Here is a 21,645-nt window from a genome sequence, read left to right as displayed (position 1 = left end):
GACACAGCGTCTCCCAGGACAACAATCAGACACGATCATCAACAACGTTCAAACAAACACCCCGTGCACTTAAGGAACAAGGTCACTAGGAGCCATCTCTGGGGCAGGATGCCAATTTAGAAAGACACCCAATGGGCTGCGTCCCCTGCCCGTTAAGAATGGAATGGAGCAGCTCCGAGTGGACCTGCCGGCTTCCGCGGGTCCAGTGGAAGGCGAATTTCCACCCTCCTGCTCCTCCCTGGTGAGACCAGGTGAGAGCCGGCCTCAGGAGTTCTTCGTGGCTGGCTTAGGGGCACCAGAGTGCCGGCCTGTCTTCTGAGGCACCTCTTGGTGGCCTTGAACCTGCGAGTCCTCTGGGAGCGCTGGGAGCAGTTTGGCCTGGTGCCTGGCAGCCCAGCAGTGCTTCAAAGTCACCCCTTGTGGCTGGAGAGCTGGTAACACATCATAAACTTCAACGCAAATGCTCCCGGGGCCAGGGGCGCAGGGCAGGGGGTGAGTGGGGAGCAGCTGCTCTTGGGGTCCAGGCTTCCTCCTGGGGCGAGTAGTGGCGATCGCGGCGGCACTCGGTGGATTTAACTAACAAGCACTCCCTGCCCGCGTTGGAACAGCGATGGCTTGCTGCAATGCAAATTCTATTTTTCAAAAGTGCTACGTACAGGTGTGGCAGAGGGAGATCATAACTGGGGTCCCTCAAACGGGGGTGCGAGGACCAGCGGCATTTTAAACACCTGGTAAGGAACCACAGTGCTGGAGAAGAACACAGACAGCACCATGGTCTGGCAGGACACACCGTCTGCCTAACGGGAAGGCGGAGGCCAAGATGGAGAGGCTTCGCCCCAGGTCCTTGGGACGTGTTGTCGGGAGAGGCCAGGCCCTGGAGATGGGCACCGACACCGAGGAAGGTCCTCGACAAGGCACAGGCCGGTGGCGCAGGTGGCCCAGGGCGGGGCAGTGGTGCGCACAGGGTCGCCAGGGGTGGGGACTGCCGCGAGGCACCTCACAAACAAGCAACACCACCCCCCACCCGGTGGTCCCTCAGGGTTTTCTGGGCTGCTTTACAGAAGCAGGTGGCCAGGCCTTTCTCCCGTGTCGGTGGATTTGAACCCGCAACCTTTGCGTTAGCCGTGAGCACAAGCCGTTTTCACAGCGGGTGCTTGATGGTCCAGGCCCCTCCTCTTTCCTGCTTGTTTCACTCACGGCTGGGGGGTAGGGAGGGCGGGACTCTGAGCCTTGTGGACCCTTTAAGGTCTGGAACCTTCCTCAGGGCAGGCTTGAGAGCAGGCAGAGGAGCGTCAGTCAGGGTCACGGAGAGAGAAGGAAGCGGCTGCAGACCTGCCAATGGAGCCCCAGGCCTCAGCAGGCGGCAGCCACTTACCCAGGAAGCCCTCCTCGTCGACGATGATGGTGTAGTCCTCCGGCGTCTCTGTCAGGCTGAAGAATTTGCATCTGGGCAGACAGACAGACAGAAAGAAAGAACGGGGAGTTAGTCCCGCTCCTCCTGGGTAGGCCTGGGGGTGGCACCCCCAACTCCCCATCAGTGTGACACAGCAGAGCCCCCTGTTTAACCAGAATCCCCCTGCAGGCTGTCGGGGAACTGAGGGGCATCACCTGGCTCTGCCGCTGCTCCCCCAGCTCTGACTTAGGTCTCAGGACTGCTGAGATGTCAGGAAGTCCCTTGGGCTCAGTCCGGGCCCCAAGTCCCATATCCCTCTCTTCCAGGAAGGGACGGAGCAGCTGAGAGATGGCAAGGAATTTGCCCCCGTCCCTCCCTCCCACTTTCAAGCTCCAAGCGGCGTTTTCAATGCAACCCACGGGGCCCCGGGTGGGCCTCCCTGTCCTGGTTACGTGGCTAGCACCCGTCACAATCTGGAGCGAGCATTCCTGAGGGCCTGACACTGTTCCCTGGAAATGCTGTTCAGCCTGCGATGCCCGCTGCCCATCCTGTCCCAAACGAGACCATCAGCTCCCCAGGGCAGTGCCAGGCACTGCTCTGGGCCTCTCTGTTCCGTCCGCGGGCATACTATGGGCAGCTGGTTATGTTCACACAGTCCTCAGTCACTTGGTCCAGGGGGCACCATCCTGCAATACCCCATGCTTCCAGAGCTGCCCCAACAGACGGTGAGCCTGAGAGGACATCATGGCAGGGGCCACGTTGTGGTCATTTCCCCGGCAGTGTGTGGCTCTGTTGTGCACGGGGTCACTATGGGTGGGAACAGCTCAGTGGCACCTCACATGGTATCAGCACGGCCTGAGCCCAGAGCACAAACTCAGCCATCAGGAGGAGCAGAGACAGTGGCCGCCAGTGAGTGAGCTAGGCAGCTGGGGACCGACAGACCGACATCACGTGGACGGGGTGAAAACGGACAGGACAGGGCTCCGGAGGCAGCCAGCACACCCTGCTCTCCCGCCGGCCTCCAGCTGCACCGCGGGCCCTCAGCAGGGGCACGGGGCTCCCCATGGGTTGCCGGCAGAGGATAAGACCCATCCCTGAGGAGGACAGCCTGGCATGGTGGCCACACACAGAGGGTCCGGAGCTGCTCCCCAGCTGGCACCCAGGGGACGTGAAGGAGCCCACCCACCCAGAGACCTGCAGGCCAGTGGCTACTTCTAAGCACCCCAAGCCGGCCCCTGCCCAGAGATCCCTCTTCTTCTTTTTAAAAAATCATTGTATTGGGGGTACGGCTCTTATCACAATCCATCCATCCATCCATCGTGTCAGGCACATATGCACATTTGTTGCCATCGCTTTCTAAATATTTTCTACTCGAGCCCTTGGTATCAGCTCATCTTTCCCCTCCCTCCTTGATAATTTATAAATTATGATTATTTTTTCATGTCTTACACTAACCAATGTCTCCCTTCACCCACTTTTCTGTTGTCTGTCCCCCTGGGAGGGGGTTGTATGTAGATCCTTGTGTTCAGTTCCCCCTTTCTACCGTACCTTCCCCTTCCCCTCTGGTATGGCTACTCTCGATTGATCTTGAGGGGTTTATCTGTCCTGGATTCCCTGTTTCCAGCTCTTATCTGTACCTGTGCACATGCTCTGGTCTAGCTGGATTTGTAAGGTAGAGTTGGGGTCATGATTGGTGGGGGGGGGGCTGTGGGGCAGAGGTCATTCCTCAATCGTGCACCCACATGTGCACCCAACACAACCCGACTCCTTGCACCGAGTGGGACTGCTCTCCGCGGCCCTGGGGGCTGTCCACCTCTGTGAGGGCAGCGCCCAGCGCTCTCCCACAGGGTAGCTGGCTCCTTGGACCCGGCCCTCAGGCACCAGTCTCAGGCTTACCCCCTGGACCCCAGGGTGTCCAGCATTCACACAAGGACATGCAGACCAGCTGCAGCTGGGTCAACTCTGACCCAGGGCAGCCAGAGTGGGTCCAGAGAAAGGCCCCCACGGGCTTTCAACAGCTGATGGGGGCTGAGGTGGGGAGTGGCAGCCAGGCCTTTTCTCTGTGGCACCTCCGGGCAGATTAGAACCGTCACGTTTTGGCTCTAGCAGCAGTGCATTAACTGTTTTTGTATCTCGCCAAACCAGGCCTGGAAGATGGGATGCTTGGAAAAAAACAAACCCTCCCCTCTCACTGCCATCGAGTCGATTCTGACTCTCAGTGACTCTACGGACAGGCCGCCTTGTCTTTCTCCCACCATGTGGCTGGTGGATTCAAACCGCTGACCTTGTGGTTAGCAGCCCAAACGTGCCGCCCACCGTGCACATCAACAGGGTGGCTCTGACATGCGCCCCGCTCTGGGGAGGAAGGTGCTAGCAGGGCTGCTGACCCGGCATTCTGGGGGAGGCAGACCTGCAGGGACGCACGACAGACTGGGGGAGGGGCTCTCCCAGTGGGCTCGCAGCCAGGGGCTGTGTGAACGGGGTATAAATATACCGTGGATGCGGCCTGTCTGCCCGACTCCTGGCAGCTGGGGGCCGTACTCTCAGGATGTGCACTGAGGGCTGCCGGTGACCTAGGTGGATGGTCAGTGCCCACTGGCAGCCTCTTCCCCCTCTACCTTTCCCTAATTCTCCTCCCAAGATGGCTCTGCCACAGCTACAGCCTCTGGCTCCCGCCCGCCCCCATGTCCAGACTCCACATCAGCCTCTCCCCAGGTTAGACCAGCTCTGCCCAGGTGTGGTCTCTTCTCCTCTCCCGCAGCAGTCCGCTCCAGCTCCACAGGGTATCCGTCTCCAAGAGGAATCCCAGGCCCCGGGATCGCGGATGGGCTGAGGTGCCAGGACTCTGTCCATTCACAGCTCACAAGCTGGGAGGATGGGAGCCTAGCGCGTCGGGCAGTGCGCCCCGTGCCTCGGTCTCTGTGGCACAGGCTCCAGTGGGAAGAGCAGGGAGGGAGATGGGGCACACGGCCCTACACCCCAGGCCCAGGGAGGGGCCCGGCTTACTGTGATGCACCCCAAGAATCAAGTTGGTCCCCAGTCTGGGAACACCCCAGGGTCACTTCAGCCCCAAGGAAGTCTGGTCACCACGGCTCAATCTTGGGAGGACATCACTGTACACTTTTCAAGATTTAAAAGAAACTATGAAAACTACAGCTTTTCAATAGAAAGTGCCCGACTAGAAATGAATGGTGGCAACATAGGTACAAATAAGTGTGATTCAACGGATGTATGGATGGTTTTAAGAGCTGTAAGAGCCCCAATAAAATGATCTTTTCATATAAATAAAAATTTTAAAACATGGTAAATCCTTTAAAAATGTGCTTTTATGGAGTGCCAAGCCCACGGCCACTGAGCCAACTCATGGCGACCCTCTACAGCAGTGGTTCTCAATCTGTGGTCGAGACCCCTTTGGGGGGTGGGGTGGAATGGTTCTTTCACAGGGGCCACCCGATCCATTACAGTAGCAAAATGACAGTGATGAAGCAGCAACAAAAATAATTTTCTGGCTGGGGGTCACCACCGCCTGAGGCGCCGTATGAAAGGGTCATGGTTTGAGGAAGGTGGAGAAAACTGCGCTACAGGGTTTCTGAGACGTGGATCTTCACGGGAGCAGACACCCTCATCTTGTGTCCTTGGAGCGGCTGGTGGATTTGAGCTGCCCACCATGTGGGGAGCCCGGAGCAGTGATGTCAGTAGAAATAAAGGGAGCCATGTCTACGTTGGGTGTGGGAGGCCAGATCCTACTTTTGCCCATGGCAGTGAGTTTGCTGCGTGCCCACTGTGCCCACACCCCATCAGTCGGGAGAGGCAGATGCGGGCTTGGCAGGGCCCTTGGTGACTGGGGTGAGTGTCCCAAGCAGAGGGTCACCCGCTATGAGGACGGTGCAGGACCGGGCGAGCGGTGTTCCGCTCGGGGTTGTGGCTATCAATGGCACCTAACAACAGCAGGTGTGTCCGAGCTGGTGGTTCAAGGCTACCAGGTGCTCCTGTCTTTGCTCAGGCAGTCTCTGCAACCCTCTGCTGGGGGGAGCTCTGAGTCAGAACTGACCGAGGGCAGTGGGTCTGCTATGAGCCTTGGAAGGAGGGGAGGTTTTCTGGGGAGCCATTTCCACTCTGACTTGGGCCCCGGGGCCACAGCTGGGTCTACATCTGGACCCCATGGTGTTGAGGGGAACAGGGATGTTGTTTTGTCCCCCCAAACCGAGGATGCTTTTGACCCAGAGGGTCTGGGTCGGACAGCCTCCGAGCCCCCTCCTCCCCTGTAAAAGGGGTCTAACACCACCGATGGGGTCTGCATCGCGCCAGGCACTCGGAGACGCTCAAATAGAATGGGCTCCTTTCCCTCCTTCCGACTGGCCTGATTGGCATCTTGGCCACCTCACTCAGCTCACTGCACCTCAGCTCCAACCAGGAGGGCACACACCACGGCACAGTGGCTGCAGCAACGGGAGTCAGGCTTAGCCATGGTGGTCAGACAGCACACCGTGGGGTTGCTAAGTGGGAACAGGCTCGCTGCTCCTGGCAACAGCCATGCGCACCGTAGCCCCTGCACTTGTCCCGAGCTGCCTGGCCCTGCGCTGGCAGGACTCTGGAGCCAGTGCTGTGGTCTGGTGGCCTGGCGACTCTGAGTCACCTGAGAAGCCTCCGGGGTGACCTGTGGCCTCTCCACCGCGGTTCTCGGGGGCAGCAGTGTTGGACAAAGCTGTGACCCAGAGGTCAGTGGTTCTAAGCCACTCTATCGCTATCCGCCAGAAAGGTGTGCTCCATGGCTTCTGTTGAAAAGACAGCCAGCCTTGGGGAGCCCACGGGGAAGTTCCCAAATTTATTTGGTGCCCTGCCTCCTGTCAGACTCAGCCCTCTCCAAGCTAATACTTACTCTCATCCATAATCTAAGATAAAGTGTATAATTTCTGCAGAATTGCCCTTCTTCAATTATTCCCACCCCCAGGGGGCGGTACTGCCCACTTTGGGAAACACTGCTCTACAGAGTCACTGTGAGTCAGACTTGACTGATGCAGCAGGTTTGCCTGAATTCTTAGAGACGGACACATCTCTTCGGATGATGCCCACCCCCGTCCCCCAGGTGGCCTCCAGCTCAGAACCCCCACCACGGAGCAAGAGCTGCTGGCCGCCCTGCCTCTCTCTACGGCTCCCCAGTGCACACCTCCCATGCGGCAGACAGACACAGCAAAGATCCCCTCCCCCCAGTCTCAATGCTTCCCTCCATCCTCCACCTCCAGGGAGCCCTGGGGCACAGTGGTTACCCAATAGCCCTGCTAACTGCAAGGTCCGCAGTTAGAAACCACTAGTCACACTCGGGACAAAGGTGGGCTCTCCGTTCCTGTGAAGAGTGACTTCTCAGAGATGCACAGGGCAGCTCCACTCTGTCCCACTGGGCCCCGCTTGATGGGATCGAGTTTGGTGTCTGGTTTTAGGCCACAGAAAAGTGGCCCCAAGGCCATCGTCTCCCCCTCCCTCCTGCCTGCAGGCTGGGGCTCAGATGTGGCTGCTGCCTGGTAGCTGACACACAGGCTCAGGTTTCCTTCACCCGAAAATAAGTCTTCCCTCATCTCCTCCAGCTCCCTGCACTAGCCCTCACCCCTCTGCCACTGCCTGGTCCTCCCCTGAGGCCGCCCTGCCAGGCCCCCCTCCTCTGCAGGAACCCTCCACGGCTCCCGGCCCACCTGATCTCCCACTTTCTGGCTGTGCACTCCCCTTCGGTTCCTCAGCCCCTCTCCTGTCTGGGTGGGGGTGGAGGGCTCTTGGGGCCCCTTCCCAGGTCATACCACAGGTCCCTCCTGACCCCTGACCCACCCCGTGTGGCTCCACCAGGTCTTCCCAGATGGGGACTCTCAGGAGCTGGCCCTGGGTTTTCCTTCTGAGGTTTTGTTCAAGCCACCAAGCACAAGGGGGGTGTGTGCTATTAGCCCCCCCCCACCCCAGTTACACAACCATAGTCCGTCCTCCTTCTTGGTGACCCATGTGTGACCAAGGAGAACGGAGTCCTCAGGTGTCCTCTCCCCGCTTGAATTCCCCAGTAGGGGGATCACCAGCCTGCCTTCCTTCCAGATGCCCCTGGGTGAACGTGACCCCCACCTTTTAGTGGGTGCTGCTAGTCACTATTCACTACCACCCCTAAGGAGACTTGGGGGCGTATTGGTGACGAGTTGGCCTGCTAACCACAGGGTCAGCAGTTTGAAACCACCAGCCTGCTCCTCGCAGGAAAGAGGAGGCTTTCCACTCCCGCACAGAGCGGCAGTCTCGGACACCCACAGGGGCAGCGCTGCCCTGCCCAAGGGGGTCGCCATTAACGTCATGGCCGTGAGGTTGTTCGTTTCTATAGGGCAATGGTTTATTTCTTGAAAATGAAGAGAGCAAAAATAACAAAAAGGTTGACACTTTTTGGTTTTCTTTTCCTGGATGATAGTGCATTGTTTTCCCTTTTCTATGCACACACCCCCCTCAGTCCCCATAGTTTGGTTTCCGGATCCACCAGATAAACTCCGTCACCCCCAAGTCCTAGCCCTGGGTCCCAGGCTCCTTCTCCCAGCACCCTGCTGAGACAGGAAGGGCTGGCCCCCACGGCACAGATGAGGAAGCGGAGGCAGTGCGGTGAGGCGGAGCTGCCCCTCGTCTGGCGGGGTGAAGCCACACCGCACACCAGCTGCTGTCCCCTGTGGGCTTGGCCTGTGCCAACTGCCAGGCCAGTCAGGACCACGACCTGGGGTTGCCCCACCGAGGCGCGGGGGCTGAGTCATGCCCAGGAAGAAGCGCACTCTCATTTTCAAGGGCTGAGACTGCCCATGGTGGCCAGCGTGCCTGACGCTGGAAACGCGATCTGTTTACTCTCAGATGCCGAGCCCAGCTGAATGCCCCGACCTCTTGCTGGCACACAGGGGCCACCAGCCCTGTTCTGGGAAGGCAAGCTGGGGGTGGGGGTGGGGGTGAGTTGCTTTGAGCAGGGGAGGGCCACTGACTGGTGAGCCCCACACCCATAAAACCGACCTGTGTGGCACTGAATCCATGAACAGATGGATGGACAGAGAAACTGGGGTGACCATTTATTTCACTGGTGGGATCACTGGCCCTGCCCTCTGGGTTCTGCCTCCCCACCTCCGCCCACTGAAACCACCAAAGCAGAGCCTTCTAGGAGTCACCGGCACGCAGAGGCTGAGTCTGGGCGAGTCACAGAGCCAAGACGGGGAGGTCACTGTGCGGTCGGTCTCCTTTGGCAGTGGACTGATGGCCGCCCAGCCTCAGCGAGCAGAGCCCTAGTTGGGGAGGGGGGGAGCTCACGCCTTGGCAAGGCCACTCGCCCCACAGAGAAAGCTCTGTTGACGCAGCCTCTTCTATTAACCAACAGTCCACGGGTCTCAACTCTGCTCTTCAGGGACTGAGGGTCTCTTCTGCAAAGGAACCCAGTGGGCTGGGAAACCATGGGGGAGGGGCCCAGAAGACCACTCCCCCAGCTGTGAGGCCACGCCCCCTCCCCCAGCAGTGGGTGCAGGGCAAAGCACAGGCCTGGGTCCACAGGCGGTGCTCACGGAAGCAGCAGTGGGAGCAACGACCTAGCTGCTGCACGCGCCCTCTTTACCCTGAGGACCAGCAGGGACGTTGCTCTGAAGAGCACGGGGCACCTGAGCAATGCCGTGGGATTCTCACGGCAGGGTGAACACTCAGTAAGGAAGGCCTTTGAAGGGTGCTGGTGAAGACTACTGGAAGCCCCGGGGCGGCCAAAGAACCACACATCTGTCTGGGAAGAAGGACAGTCAGGATGCTCCTCAGAGGCCAGGACTCGGTCTCATGCACCGTGGGCATGAAGACGGGCCCCTGGAGAAGGACACCATGCTTGGGAAAGCGGAGGGGCGGTGAACGAGAGGAAGGCCCCCCCTCGATGAGAGGGCTGGCACAGGCTCCAGCATAAGGACACTTGTTAGGCCGGACAGTCTCGTTCTGTGGCGCACAGGGTCGCTGGGAGCCCACTCTAAGGTTTCAACAAGAATGTGGGTGCACCTAGAAGCAGCACCTGCAGAGCTGGGGGAGCTCAGAAATACTGCTGCCAGCACCCCGCAGCCAGGGGCCTGGGGAGGATGTGCCAGGGAGCCACCTCCAGCCCTGGCTGCCTCCAAGGTGGGCACTCAGCACTGTACCCCAGACCCGGGTGTAGTGCAGGGCTGGGCAAACCTACGGAAGCCGCACACTGGTGCCAACCATTAAGGTGACCAGCTGCTAACGGCAGGTGTCCGGGATCACTCAGAGCTGCTTCACAGAAGGTCTGGTGACCGCTTTGGGAAAACCCACCATTGGGAGACTCGTGGGTCCCCACGAGTCACCGTGAAATCAATTTCACGATCACAGATGTGTGTCTACACACGCCATACACACACACACACCCTCAAAACCCACACAAACCAAACTCACCGCCACCCGTCCATTCTGACACGGCAGAACTAACTGCCCCTGGGGGTTTCAGAGGCTGTATCACTTTATGGAAGCAGACAGCCTCCTCTTTCTCCCTCTTAGTGGTTGGTGGTTTCGAACTGCTGACCTTGCGGTTAGCAGTCCAGCGAGTAACCCACTACGCCAACAGACACACGCGCAGGCAGCAGTTACTGTCACCGCTGCAGCTGGGTGGGGGGCAACTCTCTGGGTGATTATTGAAATAATACATGAACACACGGTCCAAGTCAGCATGATCACAACCCAAGGATCCAACTCATCAAATTCTGGGCCCCTGTGGTCCGTCGTCTGCCTGGTTGGAAGGCTCTGGAATGTGTGTGACAGGATGGGGCTTGGAGCAGCAGGAAGGGAGAAGATGGGATTGTTTTCAGAGGAGCCCAGGTGGTAGTTGACTCCCGAGGCAGTTCCGGGGGGAGGGGCAGTGGGCAGGCTGGGAACTGGCACAGAGGCACCTCCAGGGGGGTGTGCTGAGCAGGGTGCCTGAAGAAAGGGGCATAGGGGGAGCAGCAGTCCTGACAGACACTGAGCCCACGGAGGACCTCTGTCAGCTGCGGAAGGACAAACCCCTGGCTTGGGGCAGGCGGTGAGTAGAGGCTCAGGAATCAGGATGGGGAGGAGGGTGTGTTTGCTCAGGGGGCATGGGTGCGTGTGTGTGCACGCACGCATGTGCAAAGAGAATAATGCAGGCGGAGGCCACCCTGGAGGGCAGCACAACTAGAAGACTGTCCTCGAATCCCATTTGGGGACAGTACTGGGTTGGCATAGGCTGTCACAGACCGGAGCACCGGACAGTTCATGGGGAAAATCCCATTGGCTCACAAACCTCACATGTCATGCCCCCTCATATACTTTCACAACTGATGTCTACATGTGTGTGTACACAACACTAGCCTATATATGGTCACAAAATACACACACACGTACACACGAACTTCAAAAAGTCTGTGGAAACACTGCGCGGTCCTGCTGTCTCGGAAGCCCCCTCGGCTCTCCCAGTGTGTGTAGCTGCAGCAAGGCACCCGCCATTGCTCCAGGAGCACGTGTGCTTGGGTGCCTGCAGGGTGCCTGCAGGGGACAGGAAGCCCAAGGCTGGTGGGAAGGAACAGGAATGCCATCGGGGAAGGACTTGGAATCCTCCAAACCCCGGGTCACAGCTCCCAGGGCCGCGAGGGCAGGCAGCCGAGATCCAGGCGTGAGGCAAACCACGCCCGAGAACAAAGCACACAGAACAGGGACCGGGCCTCGCTCTGCAGAGGCCACTTGGAGCCCTCTCAGTCCACTCATCTGCCCTGCACCTTGGAGCATTGAGACAGGCTGCTGAAAGCACAGTGATGCTGTCGGGGCCCCTGGGCTGGGAGGGAGCCGGGCTGCCGGGGCTCCTTCCCTGCTGAGGGCAGGAGTGGGGGTGGCGTGACTCAACCTGCCACCGTGTGGGCTCTGGGTGGTAAGCTCTTCCCAGTTTTTCCCAGAAAGAACGGACATCCAGCTTTTTATGCTCTGTCTCCATTTGCAAATGTTGGTGTGATTGAAAAACAAAAAACACCAGACTGTGGCCAAAGAAAACATACCTGGTCTCCAGAGACCAGCCTTTCCTTCACAGACCCCCAGGGTCTCTGGTCTTAGGGGCCGTTTCCTGAGCAGGCACCCAGGGGGCGCAGTGACTACACATGTGGCTGCCAACTGCAAGGTGAGCAGTTTGAAACCAGCAGCAGCTCCATGGGAGCCAGAAGAGGCTCTCTACTCCTGCAGAGAGTTCCAGTCAAGGAAACCCACCTGGGCAGTTCTGCCCTGTCCTATAGGTTCACTGAGTGGCTTTTTTTTTTTTTGTAAACAGGTGAGGGGTTGTCTGTGTGTGAAGGCTTGGCTCCTGGGGTTCCCAGAACCCCCTGGACTGCCTATGACAGAGGCAGGAATAGGTTGTGTGAAATGGGAACCAGATGAAACTGAAGTGTCCTGTGATGGTGGAGGAACCACGCAGGCCACTACCCTGGGACAGCCCAGGCCTGGAGCCCAAGGCTGGGTGGCAGCACCCCTGCCTAGCCTGCTCGTCCCTGTCCCGCGTTGAGCATGGTGCCCACAAACACATGTTTCCCTTGCAGCCCCTCCACCGACTGCCCCGATTGCAGTCAGTCAGATGCCCTTGCATTATCCCGTCCTCCCTTTTTGAAGCCCCCCCTGCCCCCCCTCCGTATATCCTACTCCCGTGCCTCTGGGCCACCGGGTCACCCTCAAGGTCAGAACACAGCCGCAGCAGTGAGATTCAGAGCACCACGCGTGTTACACGGGAGAGACGTGGAGCAGGGCGCCTGGCACATTAGACTAAGGGTTCTCAAAGAAGCAAAACCGGCAGTGTACACGTGCATGTGTGCGTGCGTGTGTGTTTGTGTGCGTGTGATTCCACATCTAGTAGCTCAGTCCAGCATGGTCCATATCCACTGGCTCGAATGTTAATTTGGAGGGTTTTCCTGGCTCACGTAGCTGCTGGGGCTGACTGACCCATCGGGAAGTGGGAAAACCACAGGCTGGTGGAGCAGAGGCGGGGGATCCAAGGCTGACAAGCCATCTGCCAGGTTGATGGTTCCCAGAGTGGGCAGGCACGGTGGCAGGCTAACAAAGCTGGGTGCAGGATCTGGACCAGCAGGAGGGGGCAAACCTTCCCAGTCTGCTTCCACAAGAGCAGGGCACACCCTGCAGGGAGGACACGTCTCTGGGGTGCCCTCCACCCTCATCTTCCCACAACTGTTTAGCTGCTCACAGCACATCCCCCCCATCGTGGAGCTGATGACGTCATGTTCGGTCACGTCACCAAGGGGGCTCCCATTGCCAAATGGCTGGGAATCCTAGCCCAACCAGGTGGACGCAAAATCTCCCTGTCACACCCGGGAGGGAGGCTCCGAGAGCCAGCACTTGGGGAAGGCATCTTGGAGCAGAAGGCTGAGCAGTGAAACGCGAGTGGCTGGGATGCCAGGAAGAAGCCATCCTTATACCTTCGCCAGCACCCTGTTCACCGCACCATGCCTGCGGTTACCTGCTTATCTGGAGCAGGCATGCTTATCTAGGGATGGCTGTGTAGGACCCCACTCCTTCCAGCCCCGAGCCGGACAATCACTGCCAAAGGAACCTGGTCTTCTCTCTCACGAAGCCAGAATGAACCTTCCAGAACAGTGCTGTGCCTTCCATCAAGTTTCCTGCCACGACGGACATGGTCTTCACGTGCTCTGCCCACGAAGGAGCCACAGAGGACTGGGAGCATGCCCAGTGCCCCGAGGCTCTGCATTCTGACTGCCTTCGCAGTAGTCAAGTGTGGGGGAGCCAGGGGGGACTCCTGGGGCCGTGCACAACAGAGGATGGGGCCTGGCCCGGCTCCTGTGCAGCCTCTCTCAGCACTGCTGAAGTCCAACACTGTCACCACTGCTCTGTCACCGTCCTTGGGGGGGGTGGTCTTCTGCTTTCCCACCGACTCTTTACCAAGGATGACGTCCTGGTCAAGCAACTAATTTGTCCATCAGTCCGTCCATAGCAGGAGAGATGAAGCCTCGCTGCCCTTCCTTCTAAGGAGCATTCTAGTTGTCCTTCCGAGACAGACTGGCTTCGTCTTCTGGTGGTCCAACGATCGGGCACCTTCGATCTTCTCTGCTGGCACCATCGATCATCTTTGTTAACATAAATTCCCACAGCCGCAGGTGGTGGAAGGCTACTGATGTGGACCGCACTGTTCTAGAACCTTGTTCTGCACCATTCACTCAGATCCAGGTATCCTTTACCTGAAATGGAGCCGACTTGCCCTCCACGGCCTGTGGCTCCAGATGCTGTCGCCGCCTAGCCATTCCACGGCGGCTCGCCCCAAAACCACCGGCACCAGGGGCCAGTCTGGGCTCCGGTTCCACCTGGGGCTTCAGAAGGCCGGCGGAGCACAAGGCTGTTGACGCGTAACCACTGCTCTTCCTCAGGAAAGATCTCCTGGTCATTTACACGTTCACAGTCTTCACCGAGACCGAGGACACAGGGAGGACAATTCCCTATCGCTCCAACCAGCGTGTGCCCGTGGGGACATGGGCAGGTGGAGGTAGTGTGGGAGCACAGGGGACAGGGTGGGGACATGACGGCTTTCCTGTACAGGACGCACGCCAACTGAGGAGGAGAGGCAGTCCCTGCTGGTGTGCACTGTAACCTGCTCAGTTGTTAGCCGAAAGGTTGGAGGTTCGAATCTACCCCAAGGTGATCCGCTTCTAAAACATCCTGTGGAGCACTGTGACACCCTAGGGGTCGGGTCAGTTTTCTGAGGAGGAGATGCTCCGAGAAGCAAGTGGACAGCAGCGAGGGTGAGGCCTGAGGGCACACACTCAGGGAAGGACCTTCCGTGGAGCTGAACCACAGAGGACCCCAGGGCCGAGCTTGGCTTTCTGGACTCCAGAGGACAGGCAAGAGCAGCCCCACTCCCTGTGAGCCCAGGTCTCCTGTCCTGTGGGCCCAGGTCTCCTGTCCTGTGGGCCCAGGTCTCCTGTCCTGTGAGCTCTGGTCTCCTGTCCTGTGAGTCCCAGGTCTCCTGTCCTGCGGGCCCAGGTCTCCTGTCCTGTCAGCCCAAGTCTCCTGTCCTGTGAGCCCTGGTCTCCTGTCCTGTGAGCCCCAGGTCTCCTGTCCTGTGAGCCCCAGGTCTCCTGTCCTGCGAGCCCAGGTCTCCTGTCCTATGAGCCCTGGTCTCCTGTCCTGTGAGGCCTGGTCTCCTGTCCTTTGAGCCCCAGGTCTCCTGTCCTGCGGGCCCAGGTCTCCTGTCCTGTCAGCCCCAGGTCTCCTGTCCTTTGAGCCCCAGGTCTCCTGTCCTGTGAGCCCCAGGTCTCCTGTCCTGCGAGCCCAGGTCTCCTGTCCTGCGAGCCCAGGTCTCCTGTCCTGTGAGGCCTGGTCTCCTGTCCTTTGAGCCCCAGGTCTCCTGTCCTGCGGGCCCAGGTCTCCTGTCCTGTCAGCCCAGGCAGATGGGACTCATTCGGCCGTTGGGCTCCTTCGGCGGGAGGGCTGTGTGAGCTTACCTGCCTGAGGGTTGTCAAGAACCAACCAAACTCCCTGGCAGCGAGTGGATCTGACTCACAGGGACCCTACAGGGCAGGGCCAAGCTGCCCCTGTGAGTTTCTGACAGTAGAGAGCCTCGTCTTCCCCCAGAGTGGCTGGTGGTTCCAACTGCTGACCTTGCAGACCCAGCCCGATGCCACCGGGCTCCTCACCATTCCAAAATGCTCTGTCACTGACCAGGGGCATCGAGCTTTGGCTAAAACCCTCCTGCCAGGCCCCAACGTGAGCTGCTGTTGCCCCACAAGCTCTTTACCATCAACCTCCCCACCAACACTCCTGCAGGATGCTCCTGCCTCACCGGTTACCACCGCTCCCGGCTGCCCAGGCATGCTTGGAAAAGGCCCGACAGTCGCCTGCCCTCCCCACAGCAAGGACATCCAGGCCCCAGGCCTGGCAAGGGCTTTGGGCCATGTAGTTCGCTTTTATTAAAACTTCTTCCTTGGCTGCAGCCAGCGTCCCTGGGGCCATGCCCAGTGTGACCAAGGCAGCTGAGTGGAGACGGGGGACAGGCATGCTATCAGCAGGACACGTTGTCATTACAGAGAGTGGCTGAGTCAGCTCCCCTATGTGTGGACAATCTGCCCACTGGCAGCATGAGGTTCGTTCATACGGACAGTGGCCGCCTTCCGCTGACCCGTCCAGCATCCTGCAATAGGTTAGCCTGGCTCTGCCCCTGAGCCATGCCGCCCTCCAAATGACAGCGTAACCATGGAAACTCGGCGCTTACAGTCCATTTATGTCCCAGTGAGCGCCCCATTTTACAGGGGAGGAAACCAAGGCTTCAGGGGCGGGGAGCTGAACTGTGGAAAGGTGCCCGGCTGACTGAGAAGGGGAGGGGGTGGTCCCATCAAGAGGCCCCAGAGTCCAAGCATGCCTGGTCCGCCATGGTACCAGCGTTCCCTTTGTCCCCAAGGGAGGTGAGTGACTTCTCTGGCTCTCCCTGAGTTTCTCTGGGGATGGGGGGGGGGGGGCAGGTGTCAGAACCATGGTACCCTTTCTTGACGGCGCCTGGCGCACATGAGCGCTGTGTAGACTCAGCACTCCAGCCAGGGTCCAGGGAAGGCCTGCTCCACCCAGCCTGGACCCAAAGGAGCCTGGACCCCAGGCCTGGCACCTGTCACTGAAGCTGTGTGGGACATGGGGTGGGGGTGACCGCTGGGACCTGGGACAGACTGCAGCATTCCTGAAAGTGACAGTTGGGGATGGACGGGCAGAGGAGGGTCTGGCTCCTTGGGCCTGGGGGAGAACAGGGTGGGGATATGTGTGTGCGGTGGGGGCTGGCTTCACCTCTGTGTAGGAGGGAGGAGGGCAGCCAGTCACAAACAGGCCAAACTCAGTCACTGAGGACGATGAAGTCAGCGTTTCTATGGAAGGGGCAGCCTGCTGTGGGGATGTGATGACCTGGCGACGGCCCGTGCCGGGGGGGTGGCAGGGCACACAGGCATGCTGGAGTGTATACCTGGGATTCACACACACACACACACACACACACACACACACACCAACCCAAACGCCCTGCCATCGAGTCGATGCTGACGCATAGTGACCCTCTAGGGCAGGGTAGAACTGCCCCCGCGAGTTTCCCAGACTGACACTCTTGATGGGAGTACAAACCCCGTCTTTCTCCTGTGGAGTTGACTGGTGGTTTGAACTGCTGGCCTTGCGGTTAGCAGTCCAGCATGTAACGACTAAGCTACCGGAAAAGCATTTTCACCTGCCAGGTGGTCAACCCTGGATGACATGCTGTGCTCGTGAGGCTGGGGGAGGCAGCCCCCCACCCAGGACCACCCACTCCAGGGGCGACGCCCCTCCTCAGGGCCTCTCCAGGAAACACCACACCTGAGAAAGCAAGCTGCAGCCCCCACACACTGTGACCCAGGATTCCGCACCGACCGACCCCAACTGCCTGTGCACCCAACGAGCCATCACCACCCTCTCACTTCCTAGTGACCCCACGGGGCAGGCAGAACCGCTCCTGCGAGCTCCCGAGATGGTGCCTCCATGCAGTAGACAGCCCGACTTTCTCTCTCGGAGCGACTGGTGGTTTTGAACCGTGGTCCTTATGGCTCGCAGCCCCATTTATAACCACTACGCCACTGCCATCCCCTTCATGGGTTCAAAACAAAGGATGGAGACAAGAGTCTCTGGGCACACTGCCCATCCTGCACCATCTTCACAGTGGTGACCGTGGGCCCACTGCTGCAGCTGCTGTGTTAGACCACCTTGCTGAGTCTCCCCCTTTTCACCCACCCTCTCCTTCCACAAGCGTGACGCATGTCCAGGTCACACACCCCACGTGCTGACTGGTAGTGGATGTTTGCAGCCGTCCCTTCTCGTTTCCAGTCTTGCCTCATCCACGAATGAGGGTCTCGGAAGCTTGCTCCGCCCCCGGCATTGAGGACAGCTCTTCTTGGAGGAGCTTGTTTTCCGGCACTCCACCTGACAAAGGCACCGTGCTGTGCGTCGGCTTCTCGGAGGCTGCTCCCTCGGAAGCGAGCATGGCTTCCGGCACCGCACCAGCCACGCAAGCCACCGGCCTATGACACACTGACAGGTGAGGGGTACGCCGGTGGAGAGCGGTGGTCAGAACGAACAAGGCAGAATTATCATGAAAGGTGAGAGTTTGGAGGAAAACATGCCGCAGCAGGCAGTGCCGTCATCACCGACGGATGGAAAAGTTGGGAAGCCCGGACGCATCTGCACATACCTGCGAGGACTGCACCAGGGTACCCCTAGGGACAGGGACTGGGTGATGGGAGAACAGGGAATTACAGGAGGGTGTCTGCTTGTTTGTTTGAATGAAAACCTGCTAACTGCAAGGTTGGTGGTTCAAACCCAGGAGATGGCTCTGCAGGAGCGAAACGAGAGGCTGTCTGCTCCTCTAAGAACTTACAGCCTCAGCAACCCTATAGAGGGCCTCAGTGAGCTCCCTGGGTGTGCCCTTCAGGAGCCCTTGGGTTCAGGGTTGGGGTTGCCAACACCGAGGTAAAGGGTTCAAACCCAGCAGCTACCGCAAGGGAGAAAGATGAGGCTGTCAATTCCAGGAACAATCACAGCCTTAGAAACCTCAGAAGGCTGTTCTGATCAGCCCGCTAACTTCGGGGTTGTTTGGGTGCCCTTAAAGGAGCCCAGGTATAGCACCGAGGGTTACGCGCTGAGAGTCAAGTCCTAAGGTCTGCAGTTCAAACCCACCAGCTTCTCCAAGGTGAGTGATCAGGCTACTTGTACTACCAAGATTCATAAGCTCAGAACCCCCAAGGGGCAGTTTTACTGGATGGCAGATAAGAAGTAACATCTATGCCCCTGATCTAAAATTTCCCCCAGAGCCTTCACACGAACCCAAAGATGTGGGTGTTCACGCCTGAAAGATGAAGAAACTGAGGCTCAAAGAACTTTACAACCGCCCAGAGTCACCTAGCTGCCGAGTGGCAGGATGGGTTGAAGACATTGGCAGGGCTCAGGGGTGAGGGTGACTGGCACAGGTAGCCGGGTCTGTCTGCGGTGCTGAGAACCTTCTGGCAATGGGTAGTGATGATGGATGCAGGCCCGGTGGGTGAAGTCTGCACACTTGAAAACGGTCAGTGTCGGCAGCTGCGGCTATGGGAGCATGTGCATTCTACCAGAGTACATGTGCACGGGGAGGGGGGGGCACCCAAACCAGGATCATCACCACAGTTTCATTTGGAGGAAAGCGTGAGAAAACGCATATAACAAAAATCTTGCCATTTTAACCATTTTCTAAGTTAGAGTCCGGTGACCATGACAAGTGCCTCTGTGGCCCTTGGTGTGGCTCTTCCTTCTAGAATGAACTGCTGAGACGACGGGGCCGGCGGTGGGCTGGGGCCGAGCCCTGCTCTGCCGCCCACCGCGTGTGGATCTCACACACACACTCTCTCTCTCTCTCTCTCTCTCAGGCACGTGTGGGTGCCGCCACTCCCCTGTCAGCTGAGGTGGAACGGCCCCCACAGGGCTCACAAAGGGGGACCCCTGCGAGGCCCCGCACACAGTAGGCACTCAGGAAAGGCACACTGAAGTCAGACTTTGCTCTGACTCCACCCCGTCGGCCACTGCGGCTGTGACTTTGAGCTCTGAAGGAAGAAGGCTGAACTTTGAGACGAAGTTAAGGCCTTCCAGGGAGCGGGAGGAGGGGGTGGGGGTGGAGGGGGCAGGCTGGAGTCAGAGGCAAGTCCAAGAGAGCACCCCCCACCATGGCCCTGTCCACAGTCCCCGAGGGAGGCTGCCCTCCCCCTCCAGCCTCTCATCACGGGACTGCTCACCTCACCCTCTCAGACTCCACCATCACCCAACAACTCAGGGCAGGTACAAGGTAGGAGGCACCGGGAAGGGGTCTTTGAGGGGACTAAGGAGTCGGCATGGGGGTTCCTGTTTCCTTTGCTTACCAGGGTGACTCTGGGAGGTGACACGAAGTTCCTGCAAGCTTAGTGTTAAGCGGACGCCAGGAGATGCCAGCTGTGGACTAGGTGCTCTATCTAGACCATCATGTCCCCAGAATCTTGCTCGCTGGCCCATGAAGAAGCTGAGCCCCACAGAGGTTCAGGGCTCCGGACTGTGGTCACTCAGACGGTGAGGGCTTCCATCAGTTACCAAGCTCTGACTCACTCTAAGTGAGCTTGGTGGTTGGAGAATGAGAGCTCTGGAGCCTGAGGCCCTGGGTTCAAACCCCCACTCGTCCCGACTGCACACGCCATCCTCCGTACAACCTGCCACCGGCGAGATGCAGAGGACACAACCTTGCTTGTTGGAAGCGAGGAGGCCTGTAAGCCCTTGTGGGGGAAGATGGAAGACAGACGGCAGCCTTCTGTATGGACTCACAACCCAATGTAAAGAAAACCCAAACCCTCCAGCGGAACCGACACTCAGCAACCACAGCAAGAGGAAAAGAGACTGACATGGTCAAGGTCTCCACTTAGCACCCACCACAAGCAAGGCGCACGGTCAAGAACTCCAACCACGTCCTGCGCGGGGCCGATCGGCGGCACACGGTCTTTGAGAGCATTGAAGAGATAGGCTGTCGCCTTTAAGACTGAGGAGGAGCCCCTGATCCAAGCTCCAGTTTTCTCACCTCCCTCTTAGCCGCGTGAAAGCTGGACCGCGACTAGAGGGCCACAGAGTAATGGATGCGGGGAAAGTATGGGGTTGGTGATGACTACTCAACGTGCCCGGCCCTGCTAGAAGAACAGACAGCTCAGACTGGGATTTGAAGTCCGGCCGAATGTCTCACATACATTGGCCATGTCTTGGGAGAGACCAGTCCCTGGAGGAGGACAGCGCACTTGGCAAAGTGGAGGGGCAGCGAACAAGAGCAAGGCCCTCACAAGCTGGGTCGATGCAGTGGCTGCAACAGTGGGGATAACAGACCCCGCAGGGACAGCTGGACGTTCTACAAAGTGCTCGCGACAGCCCACCCCAACAGCCATCCACCGACGTGCGGATATTGTCTCGCCCAAGAGGGAACGCGAGCCCTGGTCCAGGCTACACAATGGCTCAACCCAAAGACACCAGGCAGCGCGTCCAATAGGAGCCCGTTTCTATGAGAATGTGCAGAACAGGCAATTCTACACACACGGGAAGCTGATGAGTGGCTGCGTTGTGGGGTGAGAGCTAGCTGGGGGGGGGGGAGGAAGGGGAGGTGACGGAAGCATTCTGCAGTTCGCTCGGACGGTTACACAACCCTCTGAACGTGCCAAACGCCACTGGGTTGGTTGTGCAGGGTTCAAGGGTGCCGCCTCCGGCATGGGAATTACCTCATAATAAAAACTGTTAGGGAAAAAACTATCCCTGCTCCTCTCAGATTGGTCTCTATGGTTGTGGCCAGGTTACTGGGCCACTTGGCACCTTGGTTTTCTCAACTGTGAAACGGGGCGAGTAAGCCGGGTGACCGCTTGCGCCCGCTTGCATCTCCTGGGCAGCCCTGCCTCAGGCTCCGGACACTCACCAGGCTCGGGTTCCCAGAGCTGCTGCCTCTGCCCTGGCCGCTTCCCTCTGTGGCCTGTGTCTGAACATGGCTGGCTCCCGTCCATCCACCACGGCCATCCCTCCCCCCCACCCAGCCACTACCACTACCACTTTTGCTTTCTGACTCCCTCCATGACTCTTAATCCCTGAATCGTGTTTTGCTGACGGTCTGTCTTCAGCTGGCCCCAGGAAGCCAGGGCCTCCGAGTTCTTCCCTGCGGTCTCCCCAGAGTCAGCCACAGTGCCCGGCAGGCGCCTGGGTCTCAGGAACCAACTGCTGGAGGGAACAGCAGAGCTGGGCTTTGAACCTGAGTCTGTCTCGACTCAAAGCTCATGTGGGGCCTGAAGCTGTTGAGGCAAAGACCCAGGCGGCAGTGAGAAGAGAGAGCCGATTGCATGACTGACAGACAAGACAGGCAGACAGACAAGTTGTAGAAACCAGCCACTCTCCGCAGCTTGGGAAGAGCAGGTCGTCCGTGCCCTCCACGGCCTTCCTAACGCACTGCCTCCGAGTCCACTCTGACTCCCAGCGACCCTCTGGGACAAGGTGGGGCTGTCCCTGTGGGCTTCTGAGATTGTGAGTCTTGACAGAGGCAGCAAGCCTCACCTTTCCCCCTTGGGGCGGCGGGGCGTCTCAAACTGCTGACCTGTGGCTCACAGCACAGCATGGAGCCTACTCCTCCTCAAAGACCCGGGAAGCTTTAGTCTCCTGCAGACTAGCTAGTGCTCCCTAAAGACCCCAGGCTCTTA

At 58.9% G+C, this 21,645-nt stretch overlaps 1 protein-coding gene across 1 annotated transcript in view; it reads right to left on the bottom strand.

The window, feature by feature from the left end:
- CASTOR2 (cytosolic arginine sensor for mTORC1 subunit 2) overlaps positions 1–21,645 on the bottom strand; it is a 51,628-nt gene that overhangs the window by 16,892 nt on the left and 13,091 nt on the right. Inside the window, exon 2 of the mRNA XM_075564827.1 lies at positions 1,376–1,446. Coding sequence (XP_075420942.1) covers positions 1,376–1,446 — 71 coding nt within the window. The remainder of the gene's footprint in view (positions 1–1,375; positions 1,447–21,645) is intronic.

Source organism: Tenrec ecaudatus, chromosome 12, assembly GCF_050624435.1.
Source record: "Tenrec ecaudatus isolate mTenEca1 chromosome 12, mTenEca1.hap1, whole genome shotgun sequence".
Taxonomy (NCBI): domain Eukaryota; kingdom Metazoa; phylum Chordata; class Mammalia; order Afrosoricida; family Tenrecidae; genus Tenrec; species Tenrec ecaudatus.
Note: the sequence above shows the minus strand (reverse complement) of the source record. Positions and strands in the feature narration are given on the sequence as shown.